The sequence below is a fragment of the Centropristis striata genome, chromosome 21 (assembly GCF_030273125.1).
Source record: "Centropristis striata isolate RG_2023a ecotype Rhode Island chromosome 21, C.striata_1.0, whole genome shotgun sequence".
NCBI lineage: Eukaryota > Metazoa > Chordata > Actinopteri > Perciformes > Serranidae > Centropristis > Centropristis striata.
This window is the reverse complement of record NC_081537.1, coordinates 19,077,379-19,098,042: the sequence shown is the minus strand read 5'-3', so window position 1 is coordinate 19,098,042 and position 20,664 is coordinate 19,077,379. Positions and strand designations below refer to the sequence as shown.

Genomic DNA, 20,664 nt, shown 5'->3' with positions numbered 1-20,664 from the left:
CACACACACACACAGACGCACACAGGCACCTATTTTGGGTCAGTGCTAACTGTGTGTTCAGCAGCATGGTGAGCTTGGTGTAAAGATGAGCTAGTAGTGATCGCTGTGGCGGTCGGCAGACAGTCTGTGCTGTTAAACCAAAAGACAACGAGGCGAGACAAATCAAACAAAGACAACAGGGACTGTTTGTTGCGATGGAAATACAATTCAAATCAAATGACACAAGCTAGTGGAGATTATAAGAGCAGGATAATGAAAACAAAATGACAAAAAGCGTTTCATATTTCATTAGCTCCAAATAACAAATGGCTTTTCTGCCGGATAAGCTTCAAATCTCTCCCATGCCGAGGCTTTTATTTGACTGCTGAGTGGACTATTTCAGTGGCGCCTGGCTGTTAAATACATTTTTTTTCTTCCCCCTCGAATATCAGATGTATAATTTATTGTATGCACACGGTGTGCCAGAAAAGTGGCTGCCTACTGAAATGTTCATTGAGACAACCGGTCTAAAATTGGCCGAGAGACATGCGGGATAGCAACAGCGCTGTGTGGCTAGTAGGGTTTCTATGGCAACTGCAGTCGTCCATTTCACCACCTCCTTGCCGTCACAGAGCATTCATCTCTCTCTCTCTCACTCTCTCTGTGGTCGTGACAGAGAGAAACTCCACGTGAGGGAATTAAACTTCATCAGGGATTCAGCTCCACTCACAGCAGCATGAACAGAAACACACACAGGATAACACACACAGAAAACACACACAGATGGGCAATGAAGAAAATACAGAATGCAAAGGCACTCACACGAAAGCACACACTTAACTAAAATGAAACACTACCCCAAAAAATCCCTTATGTATAGTTTAGAGAGAAACAACGAGCAAACAAAGAAAGCCACCAGACAGACGTTGGGATGAAGGTGCGACGGAGAGAAACAGAGGGATAACACGTCTTTTGTCTACAGCATGAAGGAGAAGTAATTACCCTGCAGCTCTAAGTTGCATTCATCCACTTCCCAACACACCTAATTTTACCTGAACACAGACTCAAATTTAGTCCGTCTTCTTTTTTCCCCTCCTCCCTTCAACCCCCACCGTCCTCTCTTCCGTCTATCCTTCTTTGCTAAAATGGCCGACCTGGAAAACCCTGGCCCTCAGCAAAAATCGCACCACTCCTGTGGTGTAAGCTGAACATGCAGACACAAACACGCATATGTGCATCTCCCCTGTCCAACACACACACACACACACACACACACACACACACACATATATGCACACAGACACATGGTACAAAGATATGTTGAATAAGGGATTATGATCAGATGGACTGACAAGACAGAGCGAGTGAAAAATAGTCAGACAGACACATTAACAAACACACACACACACACACTCTACAGCGCACACACATGCATACTGAGGAGGAAGAGGAGGGGAGGAGTTAGGTGAGATGGAGGATCACTTACTGGCTGTACAGTTTATCCTGATACAGTCTGGAGGGAGAGCAGAGCAGAGGGTTAATGCTGCACACATACAGATACTCTCCACGCCCTGGGGACGCACACATCGACACACCCTGCACGCAAATATATGTATACAAACATGCACACACACACACTGCTGAGAAAACACACACTCTCCTTTGTCACAGGACCTCAAGCTGGATCGTGTATTTTCTTACAACAGCGTGTTTCAAAATGCATTGATTTTTTTTGCCAATAAAGAGTGAAATCTGAGATTGATCGATCTTTTACGTCGGACGGTTACATGCTAAGGAGAGCGGTGTGTCCCAGCATGAGCAGTGTGCTCATTGGCTGCTCTGGCTTGAGCGACAGTTTCAGTCACCAATCAAAAGCACCAGGAGACTGAGATGGGTCACGTGTGTCAGTTTGACACTGAACACATCCCATAATTTTTGTCGCCCATCCAGAGCACAAATCTCCGTTAATGGTCGGGAGATTTAGCCCCATTATTGTACTTTTTTTTCTTGTTTTTTTTTTTTAAACCCATGATGCCTTGGTGTGTCGTGTGGCGTCAACCACAGAAAAGACGTGGCTGCAGACAACCAGAGACCAACACATGCACCCCTCTGTTCGTCTATGTGTGTGTACTTGATTTCAGTGTGTGACTGTGAACGAGTGAGGCTGGAGAATGTGTTTAGCAGTTGCAATTATGTGTGAAGTGTACAGTTGGTACAGTTTGAGTCTTTGTATTGATTGCTGAAGGTGTTGGGGATGCACAGGTCCACTGGGAGTGAGCAGAGAATGCAGCTTGAGGCTTGACCCTCTGTTCAACGCAGAAACACTAACCTTCAATTGTGTTTGTGTGTGTGTGTTCAAAGATAAGTTGTATGTGCACCATGAAGTAGGGCTGGGCGATATAGACTAAAAATAAAATGTCCAATTTTATATACTCCACCCAGTTTTAAGGAATTATTCAAATTAGTTTTGTTTTTATTTTAACAATCGAAATTACCAAAGAACCGGGGAACAGATGTCTGTTGTTAGACAAGCTTTACAGCGGAAAGTGGTTTGCTTGAGGTGAGAAAATGGTGCCATTTTTTTATTTTTTAGGAAGAACCATCTGTATCAGTGCATGCTGCCATGCTGATAATTTACCTGTGTCTGAAGAATACTATGAACTACCGAAGTGGTAATGGTTCCGCACTGTAATTACTCAAGTTAAAGTAAAAATCAATTTTCATTTTTAAACATCCTAAACCATAATTAAAAACAGAACTGTTTTATCGCCCAGCTCTTCCATAGACTCAATCAAAATGCTAAAAGGCATCTGCCAAAAACCTGTGGAACCCTTAAAAATATGTTAAGTTTAAAGGGTGCAGCATCATTATCTGGAAGAGTTTTCAAGAAACTTTCTGATGACAATACATTATTAATCAATATTTAATGACATTTCTATGCAAGAAATAGCCAAGAGGCCAGTATCAGCTGCATTCCCCTGGCAGGTAATTAACACAAAGTTGGAGAGAATCTATGTTTGTGTGCTTGTGTGTACCTAGGTTGACAGTGAGTCGGACACGGCCCCCATCCAGCTCCAGACGAAGGGTGTCTGCAGAGTTACGGGATGTGGTTGCCATGAGAACGCCATAGGCCCGTTGGGAGCGAAAGCGTAGCGAGACGTCCTCCGCCGCTGTATGCATCGCCACAGGCAACTGCACCTTCATAAACTTACTGCCGTCGTACGACAGGATAGTCGCATCTGTTCAAGACGCACAGAAAAAGGGAGACAAAAGAGGAACGAATGAGAGAGGGAGAAGAGGGAGGAAGATGATGGTGGAGGAGATTGAGGTGGGTGGACACATTAAAAAGGAGACAGAAATGATTGACAAGGAGACGAGGAGAAAACACACGAGGTGGGAAGAGACAAAGGCAATTTGACGTCAAGTGATTCAGATTTAAACCTGACAAAGCACGTTGCAGCGTGGCTACACTCCCTCGTTCCCCCGCCACGTCATGTTGAAACTCAAAACCTGCTTCCTACAAAATTACACCATCACTCTCCACCCTTAATTCATCGTCACTCCCTCACAAAAGACTGTGCATGTAAAAATAGCCGCAGCTGGTTGGCCGGCCCTATTATCCGGTTAAATCAGAATGCATGGCAGCGAGTGTGTTAGCCACCGTCGCTGACATCCCAGACCCTGGAGTCATAATGTAACAAGCTCAGGTGATCCCGCTTTAATGTCTTTTGCATACTCATTTACATATTCATAATCTTCTCTCCCTGCTACCTGCTGGGGCCAATCCCCAACCGCTAAACTGTTTACCTTCGAGAACCCAGTTTTTTATTGGCCAATTACATACAGAGCTAAACACTCTCCATGTCTCTGCGTCTTTATCTCTCCTCCTTCTTCCCTTCTTCTTATATCTCTCTATTCCATTCCTCCTTCGCTTTCTCTCCCTTTTGCTCTCCCTATTTCCGTGGGAGACGGTTGGAGCCAAGGCAAAAACAAGAGAACAGGAAGAGAGGGAGGCCTCATGAATACTGATGAGCTGAGAGGGAGGGAAAGAGAGAGATAGTGTGCGTATGTGTGTGTGTGTGTGTGTGTGTGTGTGTGTGTGCGTGCATTTCAGAATAAGTGAGTGAATTTAAGTGTGAACAGAGGAGGGTTTAGTAAAGTGAGAGCAGGGGGGAGAAAATAGGGACAGAGCAAGACAGAGAGAAAGGAGGGGGGGAAAGGGAGAAAAGCTCTTGGCTAAAATGCAAATGAACCCTCATTAACTTGAGGAAAAAAGGAGGTGGTTGGCCTGTTATATCACAGATAACATAACTAACAGCCACACACACACCCGCCCAAGCACACTGAAACACACACACACGTGCACACATTTCTGATAAGGGAGACAGCTGACTAAATTTTCCTCACCACGGCACCTGACTCACTACCAGGCAAATAGAGCAGGGAGCTTTTGGGAGAAGTAAGTATGGGAGCCCATTTATGCCAGAAGAAAATAACTAAGCTGACAAAGTGCAATGCACACAGGCCGTGTCACATACCGATGCATGATTTGACACTTGTAGCACACACAAAATGCACCATGTGAACAGAATAAGTAGTTAAAAAGCCCACACCTGTTTAACTGTAAAACACTCTCTATGAAACAGAGAACCTGGGTGTGGTTAATAGTCATACATAATCTGGATTGCATTGTTTTTTCATTCCAGTTTAGATGAAACCAGCTAACGTGCGGTGGCTTGGAAAGTAGCGATATGGCACTAAATTTGACAAATTTACTATTAATCAGACTATGATTGAGACAAGAATAAACACACAAACTCTCTCTCCTGTACTCAAGGTCTCCTCCAGGCAAGGCAGCCGTCTGTCTGGCCGCTGCACCACTGAAGAGAAGCACCGCTGTACGCCCATTGAAATGCAGCTTCTGAATGTTTTTTGGAGGTGTGCAGTGTCCACCATCAGCTGCTCAGCTCACAGCACTGACATAGCACCGGGCTACTTTTAAGTTTCATATTTCTCTTACAGGGCTTTTCTCCTTTTCTTTTGAGTTGCTCTTTGTGTCTGGGCTGATAGTTGTGTGCTCCCCGGCAAACCTCCAGAACATCCCAACACTGCACTTCATACGCGGCAACATGTCTATCTGTCCTGTGGTGCGCTGTGACTGGCAGGAAGAGACAGTGAAGAGAGTGAGAGACAGCCAGTGTGGGGTTGGATTTTGTTCATTCATTCAGCGTGCACACATATGCCATTGTGAAAATAAACAACAAACTAAACTAAGGTGAAGGAAATAAAAAAATAATAAAATGAAGACCCTCAGTTAACCAATGCAATAGCTAGTAGAACTAGTCAAGTAATTTTCCTGTTTTTTTTTTTTTTTTTTCCAGAAAATGACAATAAAATATAAAAAAATGCCAGAATACACTGCAAAGGGGCTTTAACTAATAAGATGCCTACATTTGTTGTTAATGATCTCTTAAAAAAACAGAAACCAAGCACTGAAACCACCGAAGGTCTGCTTGTCATTTGGCCTCACTATTTATGTTTTTTCAGCACTATGTCCACTATTTTTGTAAATTTGTGCTCAACAAGTGCATTCTGTTTTATTCATGCAACTTTTCTGGAATACAAGCTGGGTGACTGTAGCGACATTACTGGGAAAAATCAATACATGCAGACAGCAGCCGTGTTTCCAGTAAAGTCGAAGAAATTTTTAAGCGAAAGAAATTTTGAAATGTTGCATTAAAGAAAATGCGAATTAGGGACGTTTCCATCAACTGGTTCAGAGCCAATAAACAAAGCTGCATAGATGTACTTTTGTCAGGAGATGGAAGTTTAATGTATTGCTGTAGGCTAATCTGTCAGTAAACAGTAGAAGAAATAGACTGCATGAGAGAGACAACTTTGGCCACCCACAAGAGAAAATGGAGAGAAGTCTTCAGGAATTAGATGCAATCGGGCAACTTATAATTGTTTTTCATGTCAGAGTTAAATGTTCACTATGTCAGAACTTATTCAAAAAAAGCATTTCAATTTCCTGTTTAGCGCATTTACTGTTTTCCAAAAAAAGCACATTTTTAATTTTTTTTATCAAATTTTGGTGCTTCCATCAAGCCTTTCTCATATGAATCCTCAAAATGTGTAGATAAATTTGTTGATGGAAACACAACTTATATCAGGATCTCTGGGAAATTTAAAAACACGCCTCGCATTATCGCCATAGGTGCCACAAAGATAACAAAACAGAGATCTAACATCGATTTCCATGGTAATTCCACTTAATTTGGATATGGAGATGCATATACTGCTGTGAAAAAAAATGTTGAAAATGTGGTTGCAAAAGCATGGAAAAGTTGCTCTATTATTATTAAAAATGATGAAATATGCATCTTTAATCTATTGCTTTTTTCCTGGCAAGAATAGGCTTCCATAGAGAAAGCAGGGCAGTAAGAAAAAATGTAACCATCCAGTGTGAACAGCAAGTGAGAAGGAGGAGAGAGCTGAAAATGTGTTAAGAGATGTGCAACTGTGTCGCTAGAAATGTGTGTGTGTGTGTGTGTGTGTGTGTGTGTGTGTGACTGCTCTTTACAAAATGAGAATTCATCTTGGAGCTAGTGCGTTGTGACCATCTTTGTTCATTAAAGAAGAGAGAGGGGGAACAAAGGAGAGAGTGAGAGAACGAGGGAGGGAAAAAAAGGGAGGGAGAAACCGCAGGTAGAAGGCGTAAACATGGCCAATCACTCTCTCCATCTGCTTCTCCATCTGCGCTTCCTTTAATCCACTGAACCACCAGTTAGTGACCCCTCAATGCACACAGAGAGGGATGAAGAAAGACATAGAGGAAAGGAAGACAGAGCTAAGAGAAGGAGAGAGAGAGAAAGAGAGGGAGGGAGAGGGTGCATTGCTACGATAAACATGCACTGCGGATGTTTGTCCTCCGGAATAAAACATTTTCATATCAACACCTTTCAGAAAGAGTGTGTGTGTGTGTGTGTCTATATCTCCTGTTAGATGATAGTACAATCATCACTTGAGACGCGTCAGCAGTTGTGGCACAAACATCATTTCTTCTCTTCTCCTTGTCTGACTCCATCTCGCTTCTTTCAACAGGCCTGTATCAGTCCCTCTGCCAATCTCTCCTACTTTCCATTTCTCTCTCTCGACCTGAATTCATACCTTTTCTCATAACTCTCTCTCTCTCTGTCAGATTTTCTACTCCCATCTCCCATTCCTCCTCATCTCCTCACCTGCTGTCATATGGCGGTTCCAGCCCGGTGGTTCCACCCTCCTCTGTCACAGCTCCTGCTCGCTGCTTTCTGCACATTTCCTCTCCCATCGATTCCCAGTCTCTACATCCATAGCAGTCCAATAGTCCTGTCTGCAGCTCAGCTTCCTCCTCCCCTCTTCTCTTTCACCCCCTTTTTCATCTTCTCTTTCCCTGCCTCCATCTTACTCCTCACACTCGCAACATTTGGGTTTTTAAATAAAAGATACAGCCAACAACAGAAAAGATTTGTTGTTGTGCAAGAATGCTCATTAACTCTCTCTACAGTATCTACTTGCTACCTGCCATCCTCTACATTTTTTCCAGTTCTCCACCACTAGGGATAAAGTGGAGAGCACACTCACCTAAACTCAATTTGCAAGCCTTCTTATTGAAATAGTTTTGCCACATTTTCATCTGCCATAAATCTTTATGAGGGTATCTTTTCAGCTCATATCAGAGTAAGTACTATCAAGGTGATGTAATCTGTTAGGATGGACCTTTTAAAAGGGAAAAAAAAGCATAACTTAAAGGTGTAATGAATAAAAGTTTTATCGCCCAATACAACTGATGATCATAATATAATTTCAGTGATTGATGGGAGTTATTTCTGACATTAAAACTTCAGACTTTCCACACCACACCATCTGTCATCTGTCGCTCATCTCTTTGGCATTACTCAATGTTCTCAAGCCAAAAAGCAAATGACAAAGCTGTCACTCTGACTGTATTGTGCATCATGACATATTATTAATTTTTCACAAAATGTTGCTGCTTGGTGACTGTAATTAGCCAGCTTACTCATCTTTTTTGTGAAAATGTGACTTAAGCGTTTATGCCAAATTACTAAACGGGCTGCTGAAGTGTAATTCTCTTCCTCCCGGACCTCCCACCGCGTCATCCTCACCTCTCTCACAGGAGCGTCCCAGGTATCCCGTCCCAGAGCAGTCGCAGACATATCGGTTCCAGCCTTCCCTGCAGATGCCGTTGTGCTGGCAGGGGTTGGACAGGCACTGTTTGGGCGGCTCTCTCGAGCATGAGGGCTTCACACCCACTGCCCGCTGGGCCTCCGCCAGCCGCCGGATGTCTTTGCTCTGCCCGTCCACAAACAAGTCTCTGATGCAGCCCACGTAACCGTAGTTCAACAGAGCTGTCCACACCTGAAGAAGAGGCCACATGAAGGAATATGACCACATTTTGCTGGGACACTTACAGATACACTGAGTAGGATTTTCCAAATAAATAATGTATAGACTCATCTAAAAACCCATCTCATTAATCACATTTTTTATTTGCCAATTTTCAATAGTCTTCAATCTATCACCTGTTAAATCAATTTATCATTGCAGCTCTTCTAAAGCTCTAGATTGTTTAGTTATGATTCTTGGGATCCAAACCAAATTTTCTAAACACTAATTGGCTTGTAAAACCCTATCTTAAAAGAAACACAAATAAATAATTAAATAACAAAAATTGTAAAAAAAAAATATCAAAGACAAATTGGACAAGATTTATATGGCAGCAAAGCACAACATGGTGGGGGAAAATCTCTCCTTTAATCTGGATTATGAAATTTAATCTAATCTACTCTAATCCAGTTTGAAAAGAACCAATATGATGGTTACACGGAATATAAACTAATCTATAATAGAGGGTTACAGTTACTCACTACTGACAGTATGTTAAACTGTAAGTAACCTTTTTCATTACTGATTAATCTGGCGATTAATTCCTTACTGAATCAATTCATTATATGGGCTATGAACAACAGTGCACCAACAGTGCAGAACGCCAAAATACTCAATTTACTATGATGTAGGACAAGAAAAAGTGGCAAATTCTGCAAACAACAGCACTGGGTTGTAGCAGCTATGAGTAAATTCAAACATAGGAATAGTTTCATAGGCACCTTAAAGTTGAATTTTAAACCTTTAAAAATATATTTTTCTGCCGCAGTGTTTTGGTTGGTGTGGAGTTGACTTTAAGGCAGAATAGCTATGATTAACCTTACCTGGTGCAACCAAACATCGACACAGCTTAAGTATCAAACTAAATAGTCCCGATACATCTTTTAGAGTGGACGTACAGGTGCATCTCAATAAATTAGAATACCATAGAAAAGTGTATTTATGTCAGTAATTCAATTCAAAAAGTGGAAATAACACATTATATAGATCCATTACACACATAATGAAACATTTCATGTCTTAATTTATCTAATTTCTTCTAATTACAATGGTTGTGGCTTATATTTAATGAAATTACATTAATAAAATTCAGTGTCTTAAAAAAATTTAATATTACAAAACACCAATTTTAAAAAGTATGTTTAATATGGAAATGTTGGCCTCTAAAAAGTATGTCCATCTATATGCACTCAATACTTGGTTGGGACTTTTTGACATGAACTACTGGAAATGGACTTTTCCATCATATTCTAATTTAGTGAGATGCACCTGTGCATGCTAACTTAAAAGATAATTCATGTATAGCTGTTGCAACTGTAATATGATAATCAGCATGTCATACTGCACACACACCTCTGTAGGGAAGATGAGTCCAGCACGGTCTTCAGGTAGTCCTCCGAGGTACAAAGTCTCGTCCAGGTCCAGGATTTCACTGTCTCCCGGAGCCGTGTACGCCGTTCTCACACTGTTCACTGAGATGGTTCCTGGATCCACCGCAAGACATCAAAACAACGTCAGTAATCGTTATGACCTTCAATGTGAACATCCTCATCACAATCATCGCCACCACCAACATTATGACTGCCATCATCATCTTTATCATCATCATCATCATCCTTCCCCTTGTCTTTGTCTTTGTTCTCCTCCTTTATCATCAGCACCGCTCATTACGTTTATAATCAGAAGAAATGGGAATATAAAACTACGCAGGCCATAGTCGTCAGGGTTAGCCATCGGTTAGCTCCTTAAAGTCCTCTCTGGTTTAAAAGTGCCATGTCCTTATTTCAAATCAAATATTACTGGACCCAAAGCTTTTTTATGTTGGGCTTATATCAGAGAAAGATAATTAGAGTGAAAATGAAGGAGCATGTTCTGTTTAGCCCTCAGCTTACTTTGGGATGGTATAAAGCCTTCCATTAGAAATGATAACTTACTGTACATATTAAAGGCAAAGCTGCAATATATAGAGGCCCTTTATTATTATGTTATGGATTTAGATTTAACAGATGAAGAGGATGACTTTCTGTGGACAATGCAGTTTCTGAACTTGCAGGATAACAAAAACTTGTTATATGTTGCATGTAATTGGACTTTTTTGTTTCAATGCAGCAATTTAAAGCTGTGTGATACAATTCATACAAATCTAAAGGCTGTTTGTCATGGTGTGCAGTGTTTTTTTTTTTTTTTTTCAAGTTTGTGCATGTATTTAGCGAAGGTTTTTTTAGGGTCCTCTCAAAAGAAAAGATTCATTTTTCAATTAAAAAATGCAATTTCACATAATTTTGGACCATTATTATTACTACCACATCTGTGCACAAGAAGTTTGAAAAGCTAGAGCAGATAACAACTTGCCAAATAAGTCCACTGGGGACCAACTACAATCATTAGATCTAGGAAAAGTAATTTAGTTAGTTTTGATGCTCTAGATATTGATTTATACATTCATTTGGCTTAGGTGGTGCCTAAAATTGGCTCGGGTGCTGCACCTATGTGTTATAATGCCTGGGAAAACCCTGTTTAAAATTTGAACACAAATATTATGGGGGGAAAAAAAAGCTATGTCCAATATTTTGACACCAAAATGCATTTATTTTTAGACATTAGTACAGTTACAGTAAACAAGCAAGATCCCCAATTGAGAAGATTGGCAGCATCTACTGTGGGTTTTTAGACTGTAATTCATTCTGGCATGAAAACTATAATTATATTACTATTAAGATGAAAAACGTTTAAAATCCTGGTACTGTATATATGGTGTCAGTAATTTATCTCATGGATGAAATACATTGAGTATGTTTATGCATATACCCATAGGGAGCACTGGTTTATGGCAAATGTGGCCATAACTTTAAAAAAAAAACTTTAGGCAGGTGTATGAGAAAGAGGCTACCAATTTCATTAATTACAATAGTCTCAGTATTATGCTAATTATACCAACACATTACAATAAATTTGACAGTGCTACTGTATATTGATTGTGTTAAAACTGGTCGACACAGCACCCTTACAACCCAGTTTGAATTAAACACAGACAGCAGACGGATGGCAGCAGCCAAATGGCCTTGCTCGGCTGGTGCTTACTATAAAATGTTGAAGTATCGCCTACTCATTATCCTCCACCTCCTCCTTATCACCCTCTGTGTCAGGGTTAGCTTTGGAGTTAAGAGAGAGCTGTGAGTGTACCTGAGCGCCCGTCCCTCTGGAAGTCCACATGATACCATTCTCCGTCATTGACCTTTCTGTCGATAGCCTTGGTCTTGGTGGTTCCTGAGCCCATGTCCAGCAGCAAGTACAGGTGCCCATCCAGCATCTCAATGGCAAAAAAATCCACCTGTAAGTCAAACAGACACGGTATTAGTATTCTGTAAAAAGCAGGGACATTGATGGCGAGCAATAAAAATGCAAATTATAGCTGCGAGTTACAATAAGGTGATTGGGCCCCCAGTCTAACCATTTATTAACAGGTTCTTTGTGCAATGTCATTCAATTTTAGTGGGGACTAGTAAACTTTTACATTTTTGAAAAACTACACTGGACTAAAGGGGTGGGGGTGGGTGTTTCTAGATTGTTTAGTTATGATTCTTGGGATCCAAACCAAATTTTCAGGGACAATCAGGAATTTAGTTGTTTATAGGAGAGAATTATTAAAGGCAGTGAAGCAATATGAAGACTTATATCAAACCTTTATAAACATGTCTCTTATATATTTTTCTATATCATTTATACTGCAATGTTGAAAATCCAGCTGCTACTGTGGACCAATATGTCTGCCCCTTCATTTGTCAGCTGTTTTTGATTGCTGCCCCCTTTATCTGAGCAGGCCAGGCCTGTTTTACAAACATAGACTAGGCTGATAGTTATTTAATTTCTTCTATAATTTCATTAAAACTGTTGATTTTACACTGAAGTTCTCAATAAAATATGAAAATACTCCCTTTGTCAAGTATTTAATTCATACAGTGAAACAATAAAATGTAATTTCATGTAGACTATGTATTTATTGAATTACCAGAAGACATGTTATGTTGTGATATATATTGTTATCAAGATATGAAATTATCAATATCAGGATAGAACATTATGGCCCAGCCCTAAGTGAAATCACCTATGTTCTGAAAAAAATATCACATACGTTTTTAGCTTTAAATAGCCAAATTTGACATCAATATTAATTGCTATAAACATTATACAAATATGTATGGTTCCCAGATGGTGCATCTAAATGACTTTCATGATCCCTCAACTTTGCATTCAAAAATCACAAATATCTGCAAAAGTAATGACATTCACAGTTGTGTTAAGTACTAATTAGCAAATTTCAGCATTCTAACACTCCAAACTAACTAAAATGATAAACATGGTAAACACTATACTGCTAAACGTCAGTATTTAGACAAAAGACACTTTATTGCCTTTAAAGACATACAACATATGACATTTGGTTTCTTTCAGCAGCAACAGAGAACAAGATAAAATAAAATAAGAAAATAGAAACAAGATGATGACAAAACAAGATAATAAGTGATTGTAAAGGTAATGCATAGCAAGTGAGTTGCTTATAATTTAAAGCTTCTAAATGAGCCCAAAGCATTGCTGTGCAGGCTCTAGATTTTCCTGTTTAAGTTTGAAGTTTTTAAACAAGTATATATATAATATTTTCACCTTGAGTGTAGGAGGTGTGCGTGGGTCCTTGCGTTGCTGCTGTCTAGGTTTCCCGTGGCTGAAAAGCATCAACCCGTTCGGCTCTGTGGTCCTGAAGTCGAAAGATATAGATCCCGCCTTCTTCGCCGACCACTTGCTCAGCGCCACAAAAGACTCGGGGGTGTCAAAGGTCACGGGGTCCAGCGTGGCCACACTCTCGCACTTAAAGGACACCACCCCACTTACCTGGGGGAAAGATAAAGATACATAAATGTTCAGGGGTTCAAGGATTTAAAAAATGGGTTGTTAAACTGATGTCCAGTGGACATCAAGACCAGAATGGTTCCTTTGTAGTCTGGGATTGAAACACAGCCAGTTGCTTCCAGCTGAGAACTGACTGAAGGACAAAAGCTTGTGGCTACCTCTCCAAAGTATAATCCCATTTACTTAAAATTCCTACAGTATGCGTCTCACAGGGCCTGACGGGAGGTTGTGATACAAAATGATGTCTGTGTTCTGTGTACAAGAGGATAATGTGCCTGGTTCAAGTTGTACATGATGCTGAAATTACATACCTTCATCTTTGGGTCTCCCTGTTTCGCCAGTCTGGACAGCTCCAACCGTACATCATTGTTCTTATACACCACCTTCAAGGGACGGGATTGAAGGGAAGACAATGGCACATTAATTCACCTTTGGATTAAATAACAGGACACCTCTGTCTTCACTTATACTTAATAGATACCCTATATAAATATTGCAGCCTAGAATCAGACTATCATAATTTTTCTTAATTCAACCTTTGTGTTTCACAACAATGAGCGAACAAAAAGAATAAGACACGCTTTGATTAACCTTTTCAAAAAAAAGGAAGAACAGAATGCTGAAAAAGATAAAGAGGGAACAAGACAATTTAAATATGACCAGACAGCCATTAATCTTTCAACTCAGGAAACATATTTTTATTCAAGTGTTCTGGTATTTTTATATGAAAGTGACAACGTTAAGAGCAACGAGCCACTCCAGCCTCATCTTTTGATAACTCATATTTGTCCCCGCCACTTGCAGGATTGCATTTAGTCTTTCTCTCTCGTTCCTTTTGCTGTTTCTCTCTCTCCTCTCCCTGACACAGTACGCTCTCTGACTGAGCAGCATGAGTGTAAAGAGTGTGCTTGTGCTGAGCATTTTGATGTTGAGAGAGACGGGCACACACAGGCTCTGCTTTATTAATCCAGGCCTCTTTCTATGACCTGTGAGGAAACTCTGCAACATCACAACATTTCTGTTCTGCATTGGCTTTTCACCTGTTTTTTTTTTTAAGTCATGTGCTTTGGTGTCTGCATGTAGGGCAATGAGGGCGATTCTTGAATGTAAGTGTGTAAAATGGTGTTAGCGCGTGGGTGTTTGTGTGTGTGTGTGTGCCCGCGCCGCATCAAATGCACAAAACTGTTACAGCCGTGATCGTTCATGCACGTGATTCACTGCATACATCTTAATTTGCTCACACGGATTATCATATCATCGTATTAAATATGTAAATGTGCCAGTGGAGGGTTCACTTTGACAGCGGCAGCCTCGTTTAAACGCCATCAGTCTTAATGAAGCAACACAGAGCGCATTCACCACTGATACAGATAGCTCTCTGTTTGGCACATCATCTGTCGGCTTGTTTGGTTGTTTGTTTATGCCTCTGTGTGAGTCTCTGTGAATGAAAGGGAGACTCAGACAGGGTGTGTATATAATGGGTGTGAGGATGTATTTTGTTGTATCAGGTGCTGTGTATGCATACGTATGCTTATTTGTGTTTGACTATTTTTGTCTTTGTGTGTGTTTTCGTGGGTCTATTTCCTGCACACATCTACGTATACATGCGTAGATTGTGTAGGTGCGAATGTATTAGTGTGTTTCCGTCATGTGAGGGTTTTTTGTTGTTTCAGTGTTGTGGCCCATTTCGAGCGCAGCGGATGGATGGAGCATCTCTGTGGCGTAGCTAATTAGCATGTTAGTGCTTAGTGCTGTATCTACTCCCTCAACGACACTCATCACTGATTCTCTCTGATGCTAGGGAGGGTGTGTGTGTGTCTGGGACTGTTTGTGTGACGCTGCCAAATGGAAGCATTTCTGTGTATGTGTGCTTTATGGCATAATGTGTGTAAAAAATGTTTTGCATGGTGCGTGACAGAAAATGAAGGGCAGAAGAGAGGAAGTATGAAGGTGAGAGAAAAAGAAAAAGATTAGTGTTTCTTAAAAGGTGTGAGTATACATAAATAAACGCATTATGAGTGTGTGAATTTGATGCTAATTAAATATTATCATTCATTGCCTTTAAGGAATCGTATTGTGAAGAAATTATCACATGGAGATCGAATAAGTAACCCATTTAGCACAAGTTCTGTCTAAATTAATAATTCTGGTTAAATACAAACATTAGTTAGTTTTGTCTGATATTCATAAAGTTCTGTTAACATTTTTAGACAAGAGCTGAAAAACTATAAATTGAATTTGACTTTTAATGAATGTTATACTATTTTTTTCTATTCCTAATAGTCTCAGCTTATATATTCTATCATCTACAGTCCTTCATCGGCTAATGTTACTGTCTATTTACCCTTGTTTTAATTTGATGCATTGTCATTTTATATTTGAAAGCACTATGAGCTACATCTCTTGTATGAAAAACGCTCTATAAAAAAGTTCATTATTATTATTATTAATAATAATAATAATAATAATAATAATAATAATAAAGTAGTTTGAAAATTAGTTTTTGCAACCATACTGGATTCTTGGGAAAAAATCGTGTTAGTCTTGCATACGCAGTCCTTCTCCACAATGCTGTATCAGCGCTGCTGTGGTCTGGCTGCACCCATTATCATTTTGCTATATAAGAAAATACATTCCGGCTATTTGTATTTCTTTAAACCAATCACAATCATCTTGGGAGGCTCAGGATGCAGCGACAGAGCCCTTTACAAATCAATAGTGGAGAGGAATGCCGCGTAAGAGATCCAAACCCACAATCTACAGGTGAGTCAGACTATAATCCTATTAATACAATGCTATTTTTACTGCACAGCACTGTTGTCAAACATGCTATTCACGCATACGTGAATCATGCACACATCCCACCTCTTTGAGACAGCCCATGAAGTTATTGCTGACTGGAGAGCCGGGCAGGTCAGCGGTGCTGGGGCTCCCTCCCACGTAGAAGAAGTCATCAGAGCCCAGCATGGTGTAGTCCTCCTGGGTGTAGCCCGTGGTGGTCAGGATGCCGTCCACAGAGATCGTCACCTACACAACAAAGCACAGGGAAAGGACACGCTATATACTCACACCAAAGGCAGCGCTAAGCGCTAGCTAGGCGCTGACCAGCCAAATTAGCCCCCGTTACTCTGGTAACCAAATATGTATGCATTGTGGTGGGGAGAGGGCCTGATTGGTTTGGGGAATTGGCTAGTTGTGCTGTTGGGACTTTTTGGTGTGGATCAGTTCTAACTGTGTGGTGTAATTGAGCGTTGCTGCCTCTCGCCTGTGCTAGTATAAGAAATATGTTGCTATAAACTGCTAAATGCCACTCACCCACTGTGACGACAGTTTGTTATACACTCTGTAGCCCCATCTACCACTTCTGCACTCTAACTGGGATCAGACTATGTGGTCTGCCTGCTTCTGCCGGTCTAAATCTATTATACAGAATGACAAGTACATCCTGTGTGTGATTCATAAAGATTCACTGATACCCAAAGCTTCAGGGCCACCGCTGATGGATTGTGACTCTTCACATCCAAGCTTTAAAACCAGGCTCTTATTCTGCCTCTCTGTACTGCACTGACTTTACAAAACAGACCAAACCAACACAATCTATGCTGCATTGAAAGGCTAGCCTCATCTTCTACAGTCCTGGAAAATTATTAGACCACCCTTGTTTTCTCCTTGCTTTCTTGTTCATTTAATGCCTGGTACAACAAAAGGTAAGTAGAAGGTAGATATCAGCTCTTTAATTAGACTCTTATGAGCCTTTTTTGTTGCTATCATTATATTTGTCCAAACAAATGTACCTTTAGTTGTACCAGACATTAAAATGAACAAGAAATTTAAGAAAACAATGGTCTAATATTTTTTTCCATGACTGTATGTCCACTAATTCCATCTTTAAATTTAAAGTTTTTTCCTCATGTTTCTGCCACAGAAGCTGCTTCATCTTTAGTAGAAGATGCAGATTTACTATCACCAACTTTCCTTAATGCTCCATCTAAAGACACTGCTGTTCTTCTCAGTTAACCTGGCTATTCTGCTGTATAATAGCCTGGATGGGGCTTTTAGCTTGCACTGGTTCCCAACCCTGTCACACGTAAGTCACATTTAGTGGTATGTTATCACCCTGATATTCTCCAGTACATTACTGACCATGTTCAACTGCCCATAAAGGTTGTGAGCTCTTTGCTTTCCTGCTACAGTAAGTTCCCTCTCACTGATGGTGCTTATCATTGCCGGGCAGAGTTGCCCAGCCAGGCAGGTGTTAGTAAAGTCTCCGCAGGCTTCTTCGTGCTTTACAGTAGGTGTTAGTACTATTAACTTGTTAGTAGTTGTTAGTTGTTGCACTGCTGGCAGCCACAGTAGTGCTACTTGTGTCAGGCCAAGCTGTGTTGGGTTACTGAGGTTAGGGTTAATGAATTCAATGCTGTTAGTAGTTGTGATGATGTCATGTTGTTGTGTTGTTAGGGTGAGTTGTGATGATGGTGTTAGTTTGTTAGTTTGTGGTCTGGGGGGGTTTGTTAGATCAGCGAGACTGAATGATATGACACATGGACGAACACACACATATTGATGTACACACACGCACAGGTGTTAGATGGGTTACGGCTCATTCCACACATACACATACGCACATAAATATATAAACATGCAGCCTGTTCCTCTCTCTGCATGCAACCACTGGCAAAGAGGACACAGTAGAATCATAAAAAAGAAAAACTGAGAACAGGATGAATCAGAGGCACCATGGAGAACATGCAGTGGCAGTGTGGAGGACGAAAAAATCCAAAGAAGAAAAAGAAAGAAAAAAGAGGGGAAGGAGGGACCTCTCTATCCATTTTACGGACCAATCAGAGAGGGGAAGGGTTTCTGAGTCACGCCATGCAGGAAGGGGGGGCTCGTCATTTGCGTGCAGGTGAGGGATGAGCCAATCAGTACACGCCTACATGTCAGTCACAGAGTGATGGGGTGAAAAAAAAAACGGTAGAGAAAGGGGAAGGAAAGGGGGGGATAATTTAAAGAAAAAAACAGTGGTTGGCAAGGAGGGGGGACGGGGGCTTTTTAAGCGTAAAAGATTACCAACCGCATTTATCCTTTTATTGGTTTAGTTTTGAAGTCTATGGTTCAAAAGGAAATAGACACGGGGCAAACCCAAACTAAGAAACAATTAGAATGATATCTACCGAACAATGGAGTTTGTTTACCATAGCGTGTCCAATGCCTGAGTGCTTTGTAGGAGAGGGGGAGAAAGGAAAGCAAAAAACTGTGAACAGAACAACTTCGGGAACAAAAAAAGGAAAGCTAGAAGGCCTCTGGTGAGGTTAGTAGGTTGGTTGGAGTGGTTTCGCTAGGAGAAGGGCACAGGTTAGGTTAGTAGAATGAATCATTCCATGGATGGTGGTTAGTTTCACTAGCAGGTTAGTAAAGTTAGTAGTAAAGTTAGTAGTACAAACAGGCAAACGGTAGAGGCAGGGCACAGATGGGTTACAAGCACCTGAGTGCGAGTGACCCTCAATGTTCTCTAGTTCACTCGCTCTCTCTCATTTGCTCACACACACTCACACACAATTGAAAAAGCACTCACCTAGAGCAGAAAGCAGTGCTGGTCTGGTGGTTAACCCACTGTAAACTAAGACCAAAACCTCAGGTATTTTCCTTCTACCACAGCATCACTGCGGATGGACAACAGACCACTGACCGTAGCTTCTACATTGATTAGTTTCTTGCTGCGGACTAAAAGTCTTTTCTGCTGCCCACTGCCCCTGAAACATCTGCAGCAGTCACTGTGGTTCACCAAAGTCAAACACACACTCATACTACATAACAGGGAATTCAAATGAACACTGCAACTAACATTCATATTCCATTTTTTCAATTATCTGTCAATAACTTCTCTAATAAACAAATGATTCTGGGAAAAAGAGATGACCAATTCCTCTGTATATTAGACCGTGGATCAAAAATGTGCTCTTAGAAAATAGGAAAATAAACAGGAAAGCACTCCATAATATACAAAAAAATATCAAAGAGGAAAGAAATACAACCATGATTCAGAAAAGTTGGGACGCTGTGTAAAACGTGAATAAAAAACAGAATGAGTGTATGTATTCAGCATGAACATCTCGTCTTTGTTCTGTATTCAATAGTAAGTAGGTCGATTTGCAAACACTGCATTCAGTGTTTATATGTTGCAGCGTCTCAACTTAAAAAAAAACATTCATCAGACTGGCTCAATCATTTAAAGCCATTTGACCGTTTAAGGTCTTTGTCAGGGCTTGAAACAAAATGGTTTAAAGTTTAACATTTTTTTGTTCAAAGCCCAGGCAAAGCCCTACATGTTTTTTTCTCTTTAAAAATGAATGATTAAGCCACTACAATAAAGGCTTTTTAGTATTTCCTTTCTCGTTTGATAATTTTTCTTATATTTTGGAGGGCATGGATTGCCGTCTGGTTCATCAAACAAATCATAATTTCCTCTACAAAATGTTAGAAAATACGTGAAAATACCCATCACAGTTTGCCAGAGCTCAGGGTGACATATTCAATATTTCTTGTTGTAGAATCAGACCAAAACCTAAAGATATTCAATTTAAAATCATATGAAACAAAAAATGAGAGATTCTCACATTTAAGGAGCTGAGAAAAGCAAATGTTTGGCTTTCTTTCTTGATAAAGTGTTCATCAAAATCAATTTTCTGATTGCAAATAATTTAATTGCTAACTGAAATCCAGGCATGCTTTCATCCATTCGTTAATCTACCGTCTTTTTGTCCCTCCCTATGATCCTTCAAGTCTTTCTATTTTAAATATCACAGCTAATATTATATCTCCTCTTGTCTCCTGTTTGCTCGGTCGCTCCCTCCTCCACCTCCTGTTGTCTGGTTACCTGTCTCAGGTTGCGGGTGACCTTGACGTCGTGCCAGGCGTTGTCGTTGAACTTGCCGTTGACGGGCTCCACCAAGGCCTCGAAGGCCCCGGAGCCGAGGTTGATGACAAGCGACACGGCTCCGTTCTTCAGTGCCAGGTTGACGTAGTCGGCTGACTTGCCAGTGTGCAGCATCAGGCCGTTGCGCTGCAGCGTCTTGAAGGAGAGCGTGATTTCATCGCTGCTAGACTGGATGGGGTTTGGCGACAAGTCGTAGCAGAAGTACTCGGAGCCCTTGAAGGTTGCAACATACTCCTCGCGAGCTGAGACAGAAAAGAAGAGGTGGAAGAGGAAGGAAGAGGAAGGAAGAACAAAAAGGTGTGGAGCCATTACAGTCTTGTTGAACATTATCATAATGATTAAAACAATATTCAAGCTACATTGCTTCTTCCCACACTGCTCTTCACAATATGCTCAAA

The 20,664-nt window shown here is 40.7% G+C and overlaps 1 protein-coding gene across 8 annotated transcripts in view; it reads right to left on the bottom strand.

Annotated features, from left to right (window-relative positions):
- Window positions 1-20,664, bottom strand: part of nrxn1a (neurexin 1a) — a 66,831-nt gene that overhangs the window by 23,337 nt on the left and 22,830 nt on the right. For 4 of the 8 annotated variants that reach the window (XM_059325301.1, XM_059325295.1, XM_059325296.1 and 1 more), the window contains 10 exons: window positions 20,207-20,508; window positions 18,525-18,548; window positions 16,195-16,356; window positions 13,641-13,712; window positions 13,087-13,311; window positions 11,608-11,755; window positions 9,778-9,908; window positions 8,145-8,397; window positions 3,015-3,218; window positions 1,466-1,492 (listed from right to left, as the gene is read on the bottom strand). In XM_059325301.1, the coding sequence (XP_059181284.1) occupies window positions 1,466-1,492; window positions 3,015-3,218; window positions 8,145-8,397; window positions 9,778-9,908; window positions 11,608-11,755; window positions 13,087-13,311; window positions 13,641-13,712; window positions 16,195-16,356; window positions 18,525-18,548; window positions 20,207-20,508 (1,548 nt within the window). The remainder of the gene's footprint in view (window positions 1-1,465; window positions 1,493-3,014; window positions 3,219-8,144; window positions 8,398-9,777; window positions 9,909-11,607; window positions 11,756-13,086; window positions 13,312-13,640; window positions 13,713-16,194; window positions 16,357-18,524; window positions 18,549-20,206; window positions 20,509-20,664) is intronic. The other 4 variants (XM_059325302.1, XM_059325297.1, XM_059325298.1 and 1 more) reach the window with 1 other exon arrangement.